Genomic DNA, 18364 nt, shown 5'->3' on the forward strand with positions numbered 1-18364 from the left:
AGTTCTCATGAAAAATAGATGAGCATCAGAAAATTTTGAGGACTATGGTCCTAAGCTGTTTCTCTTTTAAAAGATACTTACCATAGGTATCATATGGATCCACGTTAGGGCTAGGCATGTTCCACCACTGGATGGTTGCATCAATACCACCACTGAAACACTGTTCTCCATTGGAACTAATCGCCAATGACAACACAGGTCCACTGTTGGGAGACAGAGAAAAAAGAAAGCTTATGAATACTGCCTAAAGGGCAGAAGTGAAAAATCTGGCCATCTCCTTTAAAAAACAATTAGATTCAATTAAGTCATTAGGAAAACAATTCTCTTCAAACCTGGAATTCTCAATGAGTAACAACAACCTCTATTAAAATACTCATAACAAACTAACTCTACCAATTCAAGCAATTCCAAGACCATCAACATATTTCTCAGAACCAAGAGCAACTGCATCTACAAATAGTGAGTTGAGCACAATGATCCTAGAAAGAGTACTTTCTGGCAAATATTAGACCTACAGGTTTAACCCCTTCCATCACTTTACTCTATCAGGCAAAAATAAGCTGTAGCTCAAAGAGGCAGCTCTACTCCTTTGGACACACTACTAAATTAGGCCTAACTGCATCATAAAACTGTATCCCCAAAATTAGATGCATGGCTCATGGGCCAAGGTCAGGGCATAATGAGTTTATCATTGGCCTGAGTGCAGACGAGCAAACTAGAATCACACATTTGAGGATGGTGAAATGGAAGATCATTGGTTGAATCCACCTATGAATTTGGCAAAGTGAAGGAGGAAGCTGGGCTGAAAGGGAGTGTTACTTGAAGCTTGCCTGAGGAGAAAAAACACTCAAAATGACTTTGTTACCAGTCTCACACTTACATGTGGGCCCTAAATGTGTAGATGGGTTCTACGTCTAAAGAGGCACTCCTGCAAGAGAAAGGAAAGAGTTATCAGATGAAATGGAAACTCTGCAGAAAACATTCACGAGCTGAATCGATTGCCAAGGCATTCACAAGGTGATGCTTTATAAAAACCCATATACTTGCTTTTTGGCAGGAACCGTTTTCTGCAAGTTCCAGAGTTTTAGAGTATGGTCCTCAGAGGCTGTAACCAGCACAGGCTCTACAGGATGAAAAGCTAATGCCCGCACTCCATCAAAGTGACTGCGTAGCGTGTACTTAGGGTTCCATGTCTTTCGGAAGGCATCTTTATTAGCTGGCAGCTTTAAACAAGGCAAAGAAAAGGATTCACTTTATCTCAGGTTTAAAAATACACAATTTTTACATATGTATACACATATAGATACATCTCCCTGCATTATTGGAAAAACACCTTTTTTGGATACAGTTATAACTCATTCAATCTTCAGTTTGCTTTCCTCTATTGATTTATCTACATAGAATAGAACAAACCAGGTTGGAAGAGACCTTCAAGATCATCGCGTCCAACCTATCATCCAACACCACCCAACCAACTAAACCATGCAACCAAGCACCCTGTCAATGATGGTGACTCCACCACCTCCCCAGGCAGCCCATTCCAATGGGCAATCACTCTCTCTGTGTAAAACTTCCTCCTGACCGCCAGCCTGAACCTCCCCTGGTGCAGCCTGAGACTGTGCCCTCTTGTTCTGGTGCTGGCTGCCTGGGAGAAGAGACCAACATCTGCCTGTCTACAACCTCCCTTCAGGTAGTTGTAGAGAGCAATAAGGTCACCCCTGAATCTCCTCTTCTCCAAGCTAAGCAGCCCTAGCTCCCTCAGCCTCTCCTCATAGGTCTTGTGTTCCAAACCCCTCACCAACTTCGTTGCCCTTCTCTGGACTTGTTCCAGCAAGTCAACCTCCTTCCTAAACTGAGGGGCCCAGAACTGGACACAGTACTTGAGGTGTGGCCTAACCAGTGCAGTGTACAGGGGCAGAATGACCTCCCTGCTCCTGCTGGCCACACTGTTCTTGATGCAGGCCAGGATGCCATTGGCCCTCCTGGCTGCCTAGGCACACTGCAGGCTCATGTTCAGCCTACCATCAACCAGCACCCCAGGTCCCTCTCTGCCTGGCTGCTCTCCAGCCACTCTGACCCCAGCCTGTAGCACTGCATGGGGTTGTTGTGGCCGATGTGCAGAACCCGGCACTTGGATGTGTTCAGTCTCATGCCGTTGGACTCTGCCCATCTGTCCAGCCTGTCGAGGTCCCTCTGCAGAGCCTCTCTACCCTCCAGCAGATCAACTCCTGTCCCCAGCTTGGTGTCGTCAGCAAATTTACTGATGATGGACTCAATGCCCTCATCCAGATCATCAATAAAGATGTTAAAGAGGATGGGGCCCAGCACTGATCCCTGGGGGACTCCACTACTGACTGGCCGCCAGCTGGATGTGGCACCATTCACCACCACTCTCTGGGCTTGGCCATCTGCATCTGTAACTCCCTCTCTGGCACACAAGGTAGCCTGCAAATGTTTCTGTTGCTGTAGTTTCTTTTGTTCCAGACTGGAATGGAGTAAATACCAAGCAGACAGCCAAGAAGTCTCGATTTTCAAGAGCTGCTTTTAATCCTTTTGTGCAATTATACTTTAATTCTTCCCCAAAGAAAGATAAAGGTTTCACTGCTTATCATCTTGTCTGCAGCCAAAGAGATTGCAGCTGCCAAAAGCTCATTTATCACCTAAACACACACAAAAAATGAGCTTCAGGTACCTAGTGAACGATTGTCATCAGATGAGTAACCTGACTAAGAATGAGAGGAAACAAACAATTCCTTCTCCTTGTGAAGGTATGTACACAGGAGTAGGTGTTTCAATACACATTTGTCATGACTTTAAACATAAAATTATAAATGAAATCTTCAGTGTGTTTTAAATACATTTGTGAGACAACAGCTTGGTTGCCATGTGAAGCAGTTAGGAACTTCACATTTATACATTGTGACCACCTAATTCAGTCTCTTAAACCTACAGACATGCTAGGCTAAAATACAAAAGTTACAGCTGCCTAATATTAATTATAGGTAATTCAAAAGAGCTATCAGAAAAATCCCAGAATCTTCTACTGACTGCAAGAAACTAATTGAGTCTTTTGAATACAATTCAGATTATGCAGAGAGCAAATTCTTCAGGCTCCATCCCATTTGTCCTAAGCCTCCATCATAAGGAGAAGTATCATAGTGTCAGTCAGGGTTGGAAGGGACCACAAGGATCATCTAGTTCCAACCCCCCTGCCATGGGCAGGGACACCCCACACTACATCAGCCTGGCCAGAGCCTCATCCAGCCTGGGCTTAAACACTTATGTATGCAGGTACTTGTTTTCCCTACAAGGAATTATAAAGGGAGTTTAGAAAACTGATTTAGATGACCAGAAAACTGAGTGAGATGACCAAAATTAGAAAACTTAGTACCTTACAGCTGTCTGGACTGAAAATAACCTAACATAGACTGTACTAAGTATTTCTGGACCAGATCTATATCCTGGACTGAGCTACCACTTCTCACTCAAAGTGAATTTGATTCTATCTGATCAAAACAGATAGAAAAGCTCAGGCAATAGAATTTAATGTTCTGAATTAGAGAAGTGCATACATTTGCTTTTCCTTTATATTAATATAAATTTCTAGCCTAAGTGCAAACTGTGCCAAATTCAAACCAAGCAACAGAAACTTGCACATTTAATTTGGATTTTTCTTTAAATGCCATCCAACAAATACATTTCATAAGCAAGCTTACTGCTTCCAGTCTTCCTACTTCAGAGTATACTGAATATTACAGGGGTTTTGTTGACATTTAAATAATTTAGCACTACACTGTGTATTATGTTCAAGCTTCATTTAAGAAAACTACACCCAAGCTAAAAACCAAAACCAGCACACCAGGGAAGGAAGCTTTTCCTTGTCCCTGCTTCCATCAGAATCTTTACAACGCAGTAAGGAGATGTGCATTTCCCTGTCTCAATCAACTACTCACCTACAGCAAACTAAGGAAGCAGAAAGCAATATTTATTAACTGCAGACAGTGTCCTTTAATATTTTAATATTATTTTTTTCTTGGTAATGTTGTGACTGGTTGGAGATTTCCAAATTTAGATGGACCTCGACCAACTGGACAGATGGGCAGTGTCCAATGGGGCGTCCTTTAACAAGTCCAAGTGCCGGGTGCTGCACTTTGGCTACGGCAATCCCATGCAGAGCTACAGGCTGGGGTCGGAGTGGCTGGAGAGCTCCCAGACAGAGAGGGACCTGGGTGTGCTGACTGACAGCCGCCTGAATAGGAGCCGGCAGTGTGCCCAGCTGGCCAAGAAGGCCAGTGGCATCCTGGCCTGCATTAGGAATAGTGTGGCCAGCAGGAGCAGGGAAGTCATTGTGCCCCTGTACTCTGCTTTGGTTAGGCCACACCTTGAGTACTCTACCCAGTTCTGGGCCCCTCAGTTGAAGAAGGACATCGAAACACTTGAACGTGTCCAGAGAAGGGCAACAAGGCTGGGGAGAGGCCTTGAACACAAGCCCTATGAGGAGAGGCTGAGGGAGCTGGGATTGTTTAGCCTGGAGAAGAGGAGGCTCAGGGGAGACCTCATTGCCCTCTACAACTACCTGAAAGGTGGTTGTGGCCAGGAAGGGGTTGGTCTCTTCTCCCAGGCAACCAGCACCAGAACAAGAGGACACAGTCTCAAGCTGCGCCAGGGGAGGTTTAGACTCGAGGTGAGGAGAAAGTTCTTCACCGAGTGAGTCATTTGTCATTGGAACGGGCTGCCCAGGGAGGTGGTTGAGTCATCGACCCTGGAGGCGTTCAAGAGGAGATTGGACGTGGCACTTGGTGCCATGGTCTAGTCATGGGGTCTGTGTTGATAGGTTGGACTCGATGGTCCTCGAGGTCCTTTCCAACCTTAGTTATACTGTGATGCTGTAATAAATGAAGACTTCCCAGTGGGTGCACATTTGATTTGATAATATTCTATTCCTCCCTCAGCATACAATGTGGTAAATATAAAGAACTAAGGGTTGAAAGAGACATGACTTGAGATGACTGTACTGTATTACAGATGACTAGAATCGTGTAGAACTTGTGCACTAAAGCCTTCACATATAGAAACATTGTCAGCTAGAGTCAAAATTCTTAATTTACAACTTAATCCCCATCCTGCTCACATATCCTCTTCTCTTTAAAATGCAAGCAAGACTCATCAAGGAGAAATGCATGAAAGCTAAAGGAACCCCACTGTGGGTGGTTATTCATGCACTACAATGGCTCACACAAGGTATTTAGACTTCACTATGCTAAAGAGACCATAGTATAGTATCAGTCAGGGTTGGAAGGGACCACAAGGATCAGCTAGTTCCAACCCCCCTGCCATGGGCAGGGACACCCCACACTACATCAGGCTGGCCAGAGCCTCATCCACCCTGGTCTTAAACACCTCCAGGGACGGGGCCCCAACCACCTCCCTGGACAACCCATTCCAGGGCTTCACCACTCTCACGGTGAAGAACTTCTTCCTCACGTCCAGCCTGAATCTCCCCACCTCCAGCTTCATTCCATTCCGCCTGGTCCTATCACTACCTGATATTAATGAAAGAAGAATGGGTAACCAACATTTTTATTTGTTATTCAGGAATTAGAACTATGAAACATCACACCCTGCAGTAAGAGAGAAATGTAAGCATTAGCTCTTACTTCACTGCAGCAATTAATGACCCAACAGTTATTAAATACTGAAAGACAACTAAAGGTGTAGAGTCACACACAAATATTTTCTGGCCCCGTAAAAAGCTATTAAAAAAAAAAAAAGTGTTTCTTCACTTTGTGGATTCTGAGATTTAGATAAAATCCCTAGGAATGGCTTCCAGTACAAACACCATGCATGCAACTGAAGAGCTTATGGAAACAGTTACCTTACCACCAACAACAATATAAAAACCCCCAACCAACAAACCACCACCCAAAATCACTTTAAATACTACATGTAAGACTTACCTGACACTTTCCTAACCAGTCTTCAAACATTACTAGCCAATGCAAACCTCCAGTTACACTACTATTAGCTTAATGGATAGGGTCAAAGAAATGTCAGAATACCCTGGATCATAATATCAATACACTCTAAAAGCTTACATCTGAAATGTACTACCACCTGTTGTCTATGCTGTTAGCACCACAACAACACAAAGAGGATGGCAAAGTTAGTATCAATGTTTTTGTTTCATATCATGTCTTCTCACATCAGCTAACTGACTTTTGTCATAGCACACTCCCCCAGTGACAAAATCTGAAATAAATTATTTCAATACAAATCAAAACAAGTCATCTCACTTAACTTTGGTTACCCCAATTACTTAGCCCATTCACAAGGTGCTCCCCGCCTTGTCCCAAGTAATAGCTTTTGGTAATGAAATTTCTGCTCTCTGCATTTGTAATGTGCAGGGTGGGGAAGAGGGGACCCAACTCTTATTGATTAAACTCTATAAAGAATTTAGAAATAAAATTGCACTTACATCATAACTATAGTCTGCATCATTTGTTACTGTCAAGTCTGCAAGGTCTCCAAGGCCCAGTACACTTAACAACACATCATCAGAACCCATAATAAATGACTTGCCTCCTCCAGGTGGAAACGTTATTGGCTCAGCTACAAAGAACAAAATGGAATAGTTCAAACTGATGAAAAAACTGCATTAGCTACCACTTAAAAAGGAAAGCAGAGTTTAAAACTGAACTTGTAGGTACTACATATTGCCCCAACTAAAAGAGAAAGAAAAAACACAAGAGAGCATGAGGACAGGCACACATGTGCAAACACACACATATAAATACACAATTCTTACAGCATGCTTTGTCATTTCAAGGTACAGTCAATGCACTAACAAGTGACTTGAATCACATTATTTTACACTGCAACGTCAAGTGTACATCCCAAGTCTTCAAACTCTCAGCTAAGCATTTCATTCATTACACCATGCTAAATGCCTTCTATATATCTGCAGATACATCTGTGCTTTATACTAGACTAGTATCTCTACTTGCAGGTGTAGATTCTCTCCCTCAGGCCAAAGACCTCAAAGACATCTATTTTACCTTTTCCCCCCCAAATTATAAAAAAACCAAACCCCCACCCTGTTATTCATGAATTCTCTCTTACTTTCTCAACATGACTTTGGATTCTAATTTAAACCACCCAGCTGACAGCACTTGATTAGCTGTGCCTTCCTCAAATTAAATTCTAACATTTCTGCTCAAACATTCACCCATATGCTTAACACTCTTCAACAATTCTGTGTGTCTCCTTCTAGCCACACATACCAATTTAGCAGTAAGGAACAGGAATAGAGGCTTAAACTTTGTAACATTTCAGCATATTTTAGAGGCTGCTTCTACTATCAGTATTCCTCTCAGTGCAAAAATTGGGACATTTGTTAGGTGGAGTATTTATACTCTAGTGTGTGAACTTCAGCTAAGTGCAAACATCTGCAAACTATGTTAAATAGACTTTCAGTATCACTAAGGTTGGAAGAGACCTCAAAGATCATCGAGTCCAACCTGTCACCACAGCCCTCATGACTAGAGTAGGGAGGACACTACTGCCCACTGCAGGCTTGAACTCACAACCTTCCCATTAAGGGTCTTATGTGCTACCAACTGAGCCACATCTCATCTCCTGGTCTAAAAGCTTTGCAGGTTGTATATTGAAAACCTTTGATCAGGGTAAAGGTCAGGTAATCTACCTTGAAACATTAAGTCATCAGCTGAATTTCCTGCTACAGGGAAGTTACAGTTGGCTTCCTGATTGAAACTGCATTCTCAGAGCACAGACTTTCAAATAGTATTTGACATCAAATAGTATTTGACATCTTCAAAAATTAAACTTCCTTGACTTTTGGATTTCACTGATTTGGCAGAGAGGGTTATGGTCTCACTTGAACACCACCCCTTGTTTCCAAGCCTCACAGAAAAACCTCAAAACGCAGAGAAAAGTAGGTTTCCAGACCTGAAAAACACCCATATCCTGGTTTTTGTTTGACAAAAATAGTTTCAAAGAGGACTAACAATCAGCACATTCCTGTTTCAAATATGCAACTTCATTATCCTGCATTGCCACTATCTGAATGATTCACCTAGTTATGTTCCAGTTCAGCCGAAGGAAAGTCACTAAGGCTAGGCAGGAAGTTACAGCCATTGGCCATCACTGCTCTGCCTCTGCAACGAGGAGACAGCCCAGGGAAATCCAAAACATCTCAAAACCAAAACAACTTCTAATGCTTGACATGTACTGTGCTATTAAAAAATAGTAACCTTATTACCACAGGCAACACAACTCTATGTGAAATTCTAAGATCATCTAAGAGAAAATAGAAACTCCTATTCCTACGCTTGCATAAAAAGAGGGAATAATATTGGAACTATGCACAATCACCACTTTCAAAAACTTTCACATTCCATACAAAGGTCTTAACCCCTTAGAATACAACATTGAAGAGCCCCAAATAACTTACCATACCCTGACACTTAGTCTGTTCAATTCTATTCATATTTTACTAGAACTCTCGATTTGACAGTGTATTCCAAACCTTATCGTAGTATCAGTCAGGGTTGGAAGGGACCACAAGGATCATCTAGTTCCAACCCCCCTGCCATGGGCAGGGACACCTCACACTAGATCAGGCTGGCCAGAGCCTCATCCAGCCTGGGCTTAAACACCTCCAAGGATGAGGCCTCAACCACCTCCCTGGACAACCCATTCCAGGGCTTCACCACTCTCATGGTGAAGAACTTCCTCCTCACATCCAGCCTGAATCTCCCCACCTCCAGCTTCATTCCATTCCCCCTAGTCCTATCACTTCCTGAGATCCTGAGAAGTCCTTCCCCAGCCTTCTTGTAGGCCCCTTCAGATACTGGAAGGCCACATTTCAGAAAACACCCAATTATTTTTTTATAGTCCTATCTATTTTTCCATTACTATTGGTCTTTGGACTTTGATCCTTTTTTTGGGGGGTTGTGTGTCTGTGTGTGAGAGAGAGGCTAGCCAGTCATCCATGATTATTGAGATTGGAGTTTCTAAGGATTGATTTCTTAGTGAAAGTGTCTGAGCTAAATATAGAGACCTATAACCAATCCTTGAGGTCCCTTCCAATCTAGGATATAATTATATGATTAAGCAAAACACAGACATAAAGTAACATCACGAACATTCTCTGTGCAAACTCAAATTGTGAAATCCACAAATGAATAGCAATTAGTCCTCAATTACTTCAAAGACCAAAATGTTCCTGGTTCTCTTCTGACAGAAAAAGAATAGGAGGAAAAAATTATAAAGGCTACAATAGAAAGAGAAGCAATTTTCAGGTTTTGTTGTTATCTTTTGGTTGGTGTTATGTTTATTTCCTTTCATTTCTGACTTCCACAGGAAGATTCCAATACTTGTATTTGGAACTTCCAGACCTGACTTGCCTCTGTTATCCTGACATAGTCCCAGCCTCCCAAATACAAGTATCCATCTGCAGGCCAGTGGACATTAGACCTCCCAAGACATTAGAGGTGAGTTGCTGGTCACTGAGTGATGGAGGCAATATGCTAGTTTTAACCTGAGGACACTTCCCATCCCTGTTGTGATGCTGTAACTTTGATCCTTAGGGCAGGCCCACAAGGCTTAAAGTAAGCCCCTGAACTTGTCTCACTAGTTCTCTGAAATTTTTGTTATCTGCCCTTAACATATCAACTTTAACATGCTTTACACTAAAAATGAAGCACTACCACAGAAAACCACAGCCACATTGAGAGTCTGTGCTAGAAATTTATAAAACTACTTACATCAGAGGTATTCAAAGCTTCCAAATTAATGCTGAAATTTAGATGCATATTTCCCCAGACTAAAACTGCCAGTCTGTATAATATATTGTATAACTATTTCAGTCTGCACTCTATTTTAGAGTAAGATGCAGTCAAAGAAGTTAAAAAAACATATTGTAAGCTGTTTTTAAAAAGGCAGAAAAAGGAAGACAATGAAAAGTGCATGATGTCATAGCCACTACAAACCAAGCCTCTCACATCCCTGCATACTGAAAACAATGCATCAACAAATATGCAAAAAAAAAAAAGGTTCCATAACAACTAAATGCTTTTCATCTTAAAAAAACCCCACAAAGTATTTTTGTAACAGTACATCATTCTCCTCACAGCACAATATACATCTGTTTAAATGAGTGCCCTGGATGGACAAAAAGCCTCAAAATTACTGTGAATCAGACAATGAGGCAGAAGTTAGTAGATCTGGTTCTTTAGGCTTGCTTGAACATGTCTCAGAGCCAGAATGAGCCAGGTGGGCGTGCTTTTGGCCGCGTTTGGAAAGAAGGCTTTCTATAGGTTGCAATACCAGGGTTTTATCCCTAGATCTGTGTTGCTGCTGGCCATTATTGCCTCGGGAAGTCTATAAGTATTAGCCCAAAGAGCCAGAGCCTTGTCTGGCAATTGTCCACGCTCTGGAAGGAGCCACAAGCTTCGCTTGGAAGCTGAACTGTGTTTCAGTTTACCCAGACAAGACAGCAAGGACCCCTCGCTATTTTCAACGTTGTAAAGCCCAGAGGGCAGACACGCGTCTTGCCGGGCCGAGAGGATCTGAGTCCCTGGGACAGTTTCGTTTGACTGGAGAAAGGAGTGCGTGCTGCTACAAAAGGATTACAGCCTACAAACCTCTCTCCAAAGCTTTCAGCTACAAATCCTTTGGGAACAAATCCTGCCTCAGCAATAAGCTGCAGACACCAACAGAAAGCGAAACGGTGCTCCTGCAGCTTCCACGTGGTCGGGGCCATTTTGGTTTGTCTAGTTCTTAACCTGTGCCACGAGGGATCAGGATCAGTGAGTAATTACAGTATGTGATTTGTATAAGCATCTACTGAAGGTCTGTTGCCTTAGGGAATTCTAGAGTCCCCCCCCTGGTGTGGGCAATCGCCAGCTGCATTGCCGAGGTTGCTTTTCTTTACAGTTTAAAGTGCTGTTTGTTGTTTCTGGATTTTTGTACATATTGTCTAAAGTGTTACTTGTTCCTGCTGGTGAGGTATTCTGTTCCACGACCCAACCCCTCCAATCTGTAAATAGGTTTTGATTAACTTTTTTTTTTGTGGGGGATTTTTTTTAATTAATAAAATTATTATTATTATTATTATTATTATTATTATTATTATTATTATTATTAAATCACCCGGCTTATTGAGCATTAATTTATCCTTTTATAGACCACAACAATGAGTTTGTAATCAGTGGAGTAAAAAGGTTGAGTGATAGTACAAGTTCCTTGTAGCTGGACCTAGGTGAAAGAAAACACAGTAATTTAAATATTTGCTTGGCCAACCCTAACCAGCACTCGAGTTCTTGACATCACACATACTTAAATCACAGTCAAGCTGTAATATTTACACAGCCTGAAACTGCTTTAATCCATAATCAAGTATGTGTGTTCATATGTGCTGCTGTTATCTAGTGTACAACAAGGCCACCTTAATCTTGCTTTCTCGAATGCTAATATTGGCAGATCAGAAGCAGCAGTTAACGCCAAAGCCAGTCGCTGTTACTCTTGGGTTTTCATCAGGCTGTGGATTGGCACTCTTCCAATCCACAGATATTGGGAAAGAAAAAAAATGACCTGTGAAAATAATTTTTTGGTACAATACAGTGGATGGAGCATTATGCTGCAGGTGATTCCAGTTCTGGAAGTCATGCAATACAAGGAAATGGAAACCTCAACTTCTTACAGCCAAAACTACAAAGTATGATTACAGCCTAGCAATTTTCTTATCACACGTACCAAGGAACTTCAGAGTCAAAAAGCCTCAAAACAAAACAAATCAAAACACACACCTGTAGAGGTGTAGAAGATATACTTCTAGCCAATTAGACTACAGTTTGCTTTCTACCCAGAATGCCTTCCTCCCCCTCTCATAACTGTAACACTTCAGAGTGTAGCTTAAACCTTACATATGGTCACAAGAACATTAGGGCTTGGTAATGTTTGACAGCATGGCCCAGAGTGTCTCAGCAAGAAACCCTGAAGTTGTCTACAAAAAACTTAGCTTTTAGAACACAGCTGAATAAATAATTGAGCAAACCCTGCATTTTATGATGGTGAAGTATTTGGCCTTGTTAAAAGACAGACCTAGAATGAATTCAAAGACAACACTTGAATATTAAGTAAACAAGCTGAAGTTATGCAGAAACCACAATTGGCAGGTATGATGGCAGTGATATTCATATTATTACTCTTAAGTGTAGCCAAAACCATGCTGATAAGCTGAAAAAGATGTGATCACATTAAATTACATGAAAATACTGCCCTGAAGCCAGTTTATTTGAAAATAGCATGGAGAATCTTTATTTCAAGTGCAGCACAGCGCTTGTGCTACAGGAATTGGGCAACAAAAGTTGGTCTCTCTCAAATTCAAATTTAGGAACTATTTCTTCAGAAAGACTGTTTTGCCCAAAGCTATTTTAGATGGAAAAGTCTGTTAAGAAGACAACAGCTCTACGGCCTGTCATTAACAAAGAACATCTGTGTTCCTTTGTACAAAATGCATGGCCTAATAAGCCTGAGACAGACTGTGGGAACTCTAACTGTAGGGTCATATGCCCTCAATACCTCAGCAGGGCTAAAAGGCAACCTAAAATGAATACTAAACCTAAACACAACCTAAATGTACTCCCATAAGTTTCAGCAAGGGGAACTTCACCAGCAAGTTCCTCAATTGCACTCCACAGGTGAATTTGTTATGTGATACATCTTTAAGCCCTAAATAAAAACAAAGATTAGAAGGAAGGCAGTAAAGAGAAGATAGGAAGACAAACACTTTGTACAATAATAATTTGGAACAACAGAAAAATCTCCCTGTGAAAATGTCTGTTTTCTGCTTCTCTGGTGACAGGCATTTGTTGGGGCAGGGGGGAAGAAAGAACAGGAGAACCAACAGGTTATATAGATCATCAATAATGCAAACTCTTTACACTTTTGCTATAGCTGATACAATACCAGAGCGCAAACATGGATTCAGCTGAGTATTTTGCACGAGTATGTTTCTGAGGACATTTGCATAATGTTATTCTAGTCTCACACTTAATACAAGTAAATTCCTTTTAAACAACAATCTTTAATCTAAAGACAACATTTTGAACTATTCAGATAATAGCTGGCCACTAAATTTCATTGCCTAAAATAATTCTGAAACCGAAACCAATACTCTGTAAAGAAATAAATAGTGTCTTTGCACACTTGTCTGTATAGACCAAGAGAATTTTAAGAGACCAATACATCTGAGGAAGAGACAAATTAGTCTCCTAATTTAAATAACCACTTTTATATTTCACTTCAAAATGCAAGCTCTGTATCAAATATTAATACTCACCTGTTGTTCACCTCAATCAATGACACCCTATTTGTAAAAGGTTTTGCTAACAGGGGGGTCTGCAAAGAGGTATTTAATAGTGAATAGTTTAAGAATGCACTGCTGCACATAAAGTTGTTTGAAAATATTTATGAAATGATGGTGAGTTACAAGAGGCCACAAACTCAAACCATACTCTTATAAAACCATTTGGGAAGAACGGCAAATCAAATAATCATGTGGCAATATGCAATTGCATTAAGCTTCATAAAAGGGACAGTGAACTACAGCATGTGCTTTCTAAAAAGAAATCTCCTGAAATACAGTAAGTAGCTGAATTTTTTGTACCTTCCTCTGCTCTTGCACCTTCATGATCAGTCATTCTAGAAGAGGGTGACCTAGATTGATTAATGACTCCTGAAGGGATGTGGGGTATCTCATCATCGCCCAGATCAGCTATCATGTCGTGAAGTTTTGTCCTGTTGACTCCTGTAAATTAATGTCAGCAGCAAAGATTCATTTGATTGCTACCGCTTGACTTGACTGAACTCTACAAATCCATTAAACTAATTAAACAAGAATAATTACTGATGGGATCTCCTTAAAATAAATACAAAGCTTTGCTTTTGTCTTTGCATGTTAATATCTTTTGGAAACCAAAAGGAATCAATACATCAAATCTGAGAACTACATGCAAACAGTTTTAATTCTCTACACGAAAGAAAAACTCCTTTGTGCTCTGTAGATGTATTCTACAATTTCCTGTAGGAGAGAGAAAAAAAATCATCTTACAGCCCTACTGAGAATTCAAGCCAAACATTAAAAGAAGATTAGCTACTAAACAAAATACAAATCAAACATTTGTTAATAGTATTACACAGCTTTAACTATACTAAACAGTTTAACACCGAAAAACATGAGTGCAAATGAAAAAGAAGCTTAAAATGAGGGGGAAAAGTACAGACAACTCATAATGGGGGTGCAACAAACAATTAACTTTCCCTGCTTTTGAATGGTGTTTAGATCATATTAAATACATGAACAAGATTGCCTCCACCACTGTATGAATGTGCATATATATATTACTCTTTTTACACAAACATGCCTCTAGAAACAGTGCATACTGATTTAGAAGTGCATTAAACCCATGATGCAGACACTAACAAACAAGAACAGCATATTACAATTTAATTTTCAAAGGCTAAATTCATTCCTGGTTCTACCTTACAGCTTGCACATCAAAAAGCTAGAAGCTTCAATCATAAAGTGAAATTTCAGTGACAGAATCCCTTCAAAGACAATGATTCAAGACTTTCAACTGCTGAGAGTCCGTCCTGGGACTGCAGGCAATTATACTGGAGAATATTTAACCCCCCACCACCCTGCTACCAAAATGCCTTATCTCAAGCCTGCTACTATGTGTTTAATATTTTTTAAAAGGCATACTAGAATCTACTACAAAATGACATCTCATGTTAGGAAACAATTTATCCTCTGAGATGACATCTATCCATTTTATTAAAAAGGGCATCAAAACCAAGCCCAAGCCTTTGTTCTCAAAGCCAAAAGGTAAACGCTATAACTACACATGACTTACCAAAAGCAGAACTGCTCTTTTCAACAAACCCTAAAACATGCTTTCCAACAACATCTGATCATTTCAAATTTGAAGTCTGACTGACAAGGAATGGTTACAATACATGTGTTCAAAAGCAAGAATCCATCAGTAATTGAATTGTCTGGAGATAATGGAGAACTCTCTGGAGAGAGGGGTTAACGATGAAAAATACTCATGGTAGAATGATAGTTGAAGCATACCACACATACCCCAAGAAGGATGCTGTGTAACTCTTCTCAATAATACTTGCAAAACTTTATCATTTTGCCAAATAATATACAGCTCCCTACATTTTCCTGTGTGTTTTTGGGTTTGAGGTGGTTTGGGTTTTTTTCCCCCTTTTATTTATTGAACACTTAGTATTCCAATTCAATCTACAAAGGCTGCTACCCAGAACTTGACTGATGATAAAAACGGCTTCCAAGAGCTTGCTTTATTTAACAGATTTCTTGAGTGGTTGAGCTTAATGTCACTCTCATGTGGAAGTATGTCTAACAAATTGTGAACTCAGCTGAAGAAGTGAGTGTACAACAACGAGAAATGTCTGTCTTGCACGAATGCTTTCTTTCTCACAGTCACTACGCTGACAGGATTTAATTCCAACTATGAAATGACAGTCACAAAAAAGGCCATTCTTAAAAGGGCCAAGTCTATTCCTCTTAAACCACAAAGTTTGCTTTTGTCTTTATCCCAGCTGATCACCAGCCAGCGATCTACAGCAACCAGCAGCAGGTACATTCTTGAAGGTATTACAGAGCAATCAATAAATGACATGATAAAAGTCCTGACTGGTAAGCTGGCTACCTTAATATACCTTTTGCCTTCCAGGAGAAAAGCCGTTTGTCTCCTCCACATTGATATACATGATCAACACATGTTCAAGACATGGATGGAAAATGGCTTATAAACTCTTACATCCAAACTGAACTTTCAGAGGTGCTTTCACACCAAACAAAGGCATGAGAAGTTCGTCTCTGAGCACAACCAAAAGTAACTAGAAGTAGCCCCTGCTGCTCTGCTGCCTTGAACCAGATTGTCACCTAATGTGTCACTGATTAGGGCTCTGTCAGCCTTGCCTTTTAATGGTTTGCAGCATGTCTAGTCACACTTCTTGTCCTTCAGGCACAACCTCAGAACAGCCCTCAGCCCATCATAGAACAGAGAGAGAAACTTCTTTCTGAAGTTTACAGCACGGCAGCAGCTGTTCCAAACAACCTCTCTGTATTTCATCCTGCAAGATGGTGATAACCAAGCCTGCTCCACTACCACCACAGAAGAGACTGTGCTGATCTCTGCTTCCAGGTAACTGCACCTTCATGTAACTGGTGAAGGATTCAAAACATAAAAGATATTTCTAAGGATAAAAATGTGCTGTCCCTGCATTAGCAGCTATCTCAAAGGGACAGACTGGACAACTGTTTTAGCCTCAAGACAAGACTAGAACAGAAGTGTAACACCTTCAGCTCCATTTCAGTGTATCAGCCTTCAGAGATCAAAAGTAAAAAAGGAAACTGAATATTCAGGGCTGAGAAGTTGCAGTTCGAGAAGCCATAAGCAGATTTCTATTAGCTCCAAGATGTAATAGCCCAAGTCTGAATGTAACACAGGGATCCTTCTGTAATGGCAAAGAAGATGGTAAAATCCAAAACTGTTTTCATGCCTATCAACTACTGCACTGCATCTCCAGAAATCAAGGCTAGGGAGGTGAATGGGACAGACTTTTCATAAACACAGAATGATCAGACTGAGGAAAAAAGAGCAGGAAGGTAAAAACAGAACAAAACCAAAACACTTTTAAGCAAGTAAGAAAGATCAGTAAAAGCAGCTTCATTTTAACAGTGGTGTACACACAGAATTTAAGATGTGAAGTCTATTTTTCAAATTGCTGAAAACACATTACACTGACTTGATGGTATAAAATGAGATAGGCATCATCTCCACTTATGTTATGAAAATGTGACAGGCTACATCTGCCAAAGCAGATCTGGCCTGAAATTCAGCGTATTACCGTAGAAGTTAAGTCTTGGTTTGTAGTAATCAAATCAAAAGTTCTTCACCATGAGAGTGAAGAAGCCCTGGAATGGGTTGTCCAGGGAGGTGGTTGAGGCCCCGTCCCTGGAGGTGTTTAAGACCAGGCTGGACGAGGCTCTGGCCAGCCTGATCTAGCGTGGGGTGTCCCTGCCCATGGCAGGGGGATTGGAACTAGATGATCCTTGTGGTCCCTTCCAACCCTGACTGATACTATACTATGGTCTATTTATCATAATGAAGTCTAAAACAGGTTGTGCTTGATTTGGGGGGTTGTCAAGAGTTTTCTTGATAGAACTCTTCAGTGAATAGGTTTTGGGTTATTTTACAGTTGATATTTATAAAAGCAATTCAAGTGTGGGGTGGGTTTTGAGTTTTTTGTTTTGTTGGTTGGTTTTTTCAAAGATCCTTTCACAAGGAGGTAGTATTTCCATGTAACAGTGACAGAAGAAACAAACAAACCAACCAAGCAAGCCAGCATAGGAAGTGAATAAATATTATGAATATGTATGTGCTGACAAAAGATGACCCAGATTAAGGTGTTCCACCCAAAAGATAATACATGAACATAGGCAGAAGTATCAAAATAGAATCAAACCTATTTCTGTTCACTGATTTTTCTCTACATTTGGCATGAAAGCTACCATATCTGGGCCAGGGATATGAAGGCCCTGTTATGAAGACAGCAGACTAAATGCTGATTATAAGACAAAATAGTCCATTAGAACGTCTGCCCTACTCTACTGTCCTCAAAGTACTGCAAAAGGTGACAGTCAGTGCATCCTTAACTGACCTGAAGGGGACATAGGTGCTGCCATACAGACAAATTCTGGTATTGTTCAAAATAAAGTCTATTAAGTCTGATGATACACTGAAAAGTAAAGAGATGACCATTCAAAAAGAAGTTCACAAATGATTAGACATGAGAAGCAGGAATAAAGAAGGCCTTCAGCATTATTTTCCATCACAGACTGTTGAAAAAGTTGAGGAAAAAGGTCTTTGCATCAAGTAACTTAAGTAAACCTGCCCAACCTTAAAATGCATACTTCTACTGTGTAGAGTTCTTCAATGAGCTCAGTGATTTAGAGGTGGATTTTTTAATCAGAAGCCACTATCATGAACTTGACACAAGTGGAGAATCTCACAAAACTCACTGTGAAACTGTCTGTATGAGCTAAGGGTTTCCCAAAGGAGAACTGAAACTTAAAACTGAAGACACTGACAGTGACATACATGACCTCATGGCATTTTGACAGTTATCTCCTAAATATTCTCCTATGTAAGCATAGGCAGGTTTCAAAATGGCTTCAAAAAGACTAAGAAAATACACTTGCAACTGCAGGGAAGTAGGCAGGAAGAAAAGCTTGGGGATTGGA

At 40.7% G+C, this 18364-nt stretch overlaps 1 protein-coding gene across 4 annotated transcripts in view; it reads right to left on the reverse strand.

Moving 5' to 3' along the window:
* The window catches only part of STRN3 (striatin 3), a 65381-nt gene that overhangs the window by 7839 nt on the left and 39178 nt on the right, over positions 1-18364 (reverse strand). For 2 of the 4 annotated variants that reach the window (XM_068160315.1, XM_068160314.1), the window contains 5 exons: positions 13691-13831; positions 6476-6609; positions 1048-1223; positions 881-928; positions 82-203 (listed from right to left, as the gene is read on the reverse strand). In XM_068160315.1, coding sequence (XP_068016416.1) covers positions 82-203; positions 881-928; positions 1048-1223; positions 6476-6609; positions 13691-13831 — 621 coding nt within the window. The remainder of the gene's footprint in view (positions 1-81; positions 204-880; positions 929-1047; positions 1224-6475; positions 6610-13690; positions 13832-18364) is intronic. The other 2 variants (XM_068160318.1, XM_068160316.1) reach the window with 1 other exon arrangement.

Source organism: Melanerpes formicivorus, unplaced genomic scaffold (assembly GCF_026170545.1).
Source record: "Melanerpes formicivorus ecotype bairdi unplaced genomic scaffold, bMelFor1.0.p_v2 SCAF_49, whole genome shotgun sequence".
Classification (NCBI taxonomy): Eukaryota; Metazoa; Chordata; class Aves; order Piciformes; family Picidae; genus Melanerpes; species Melanerpes formicivorus.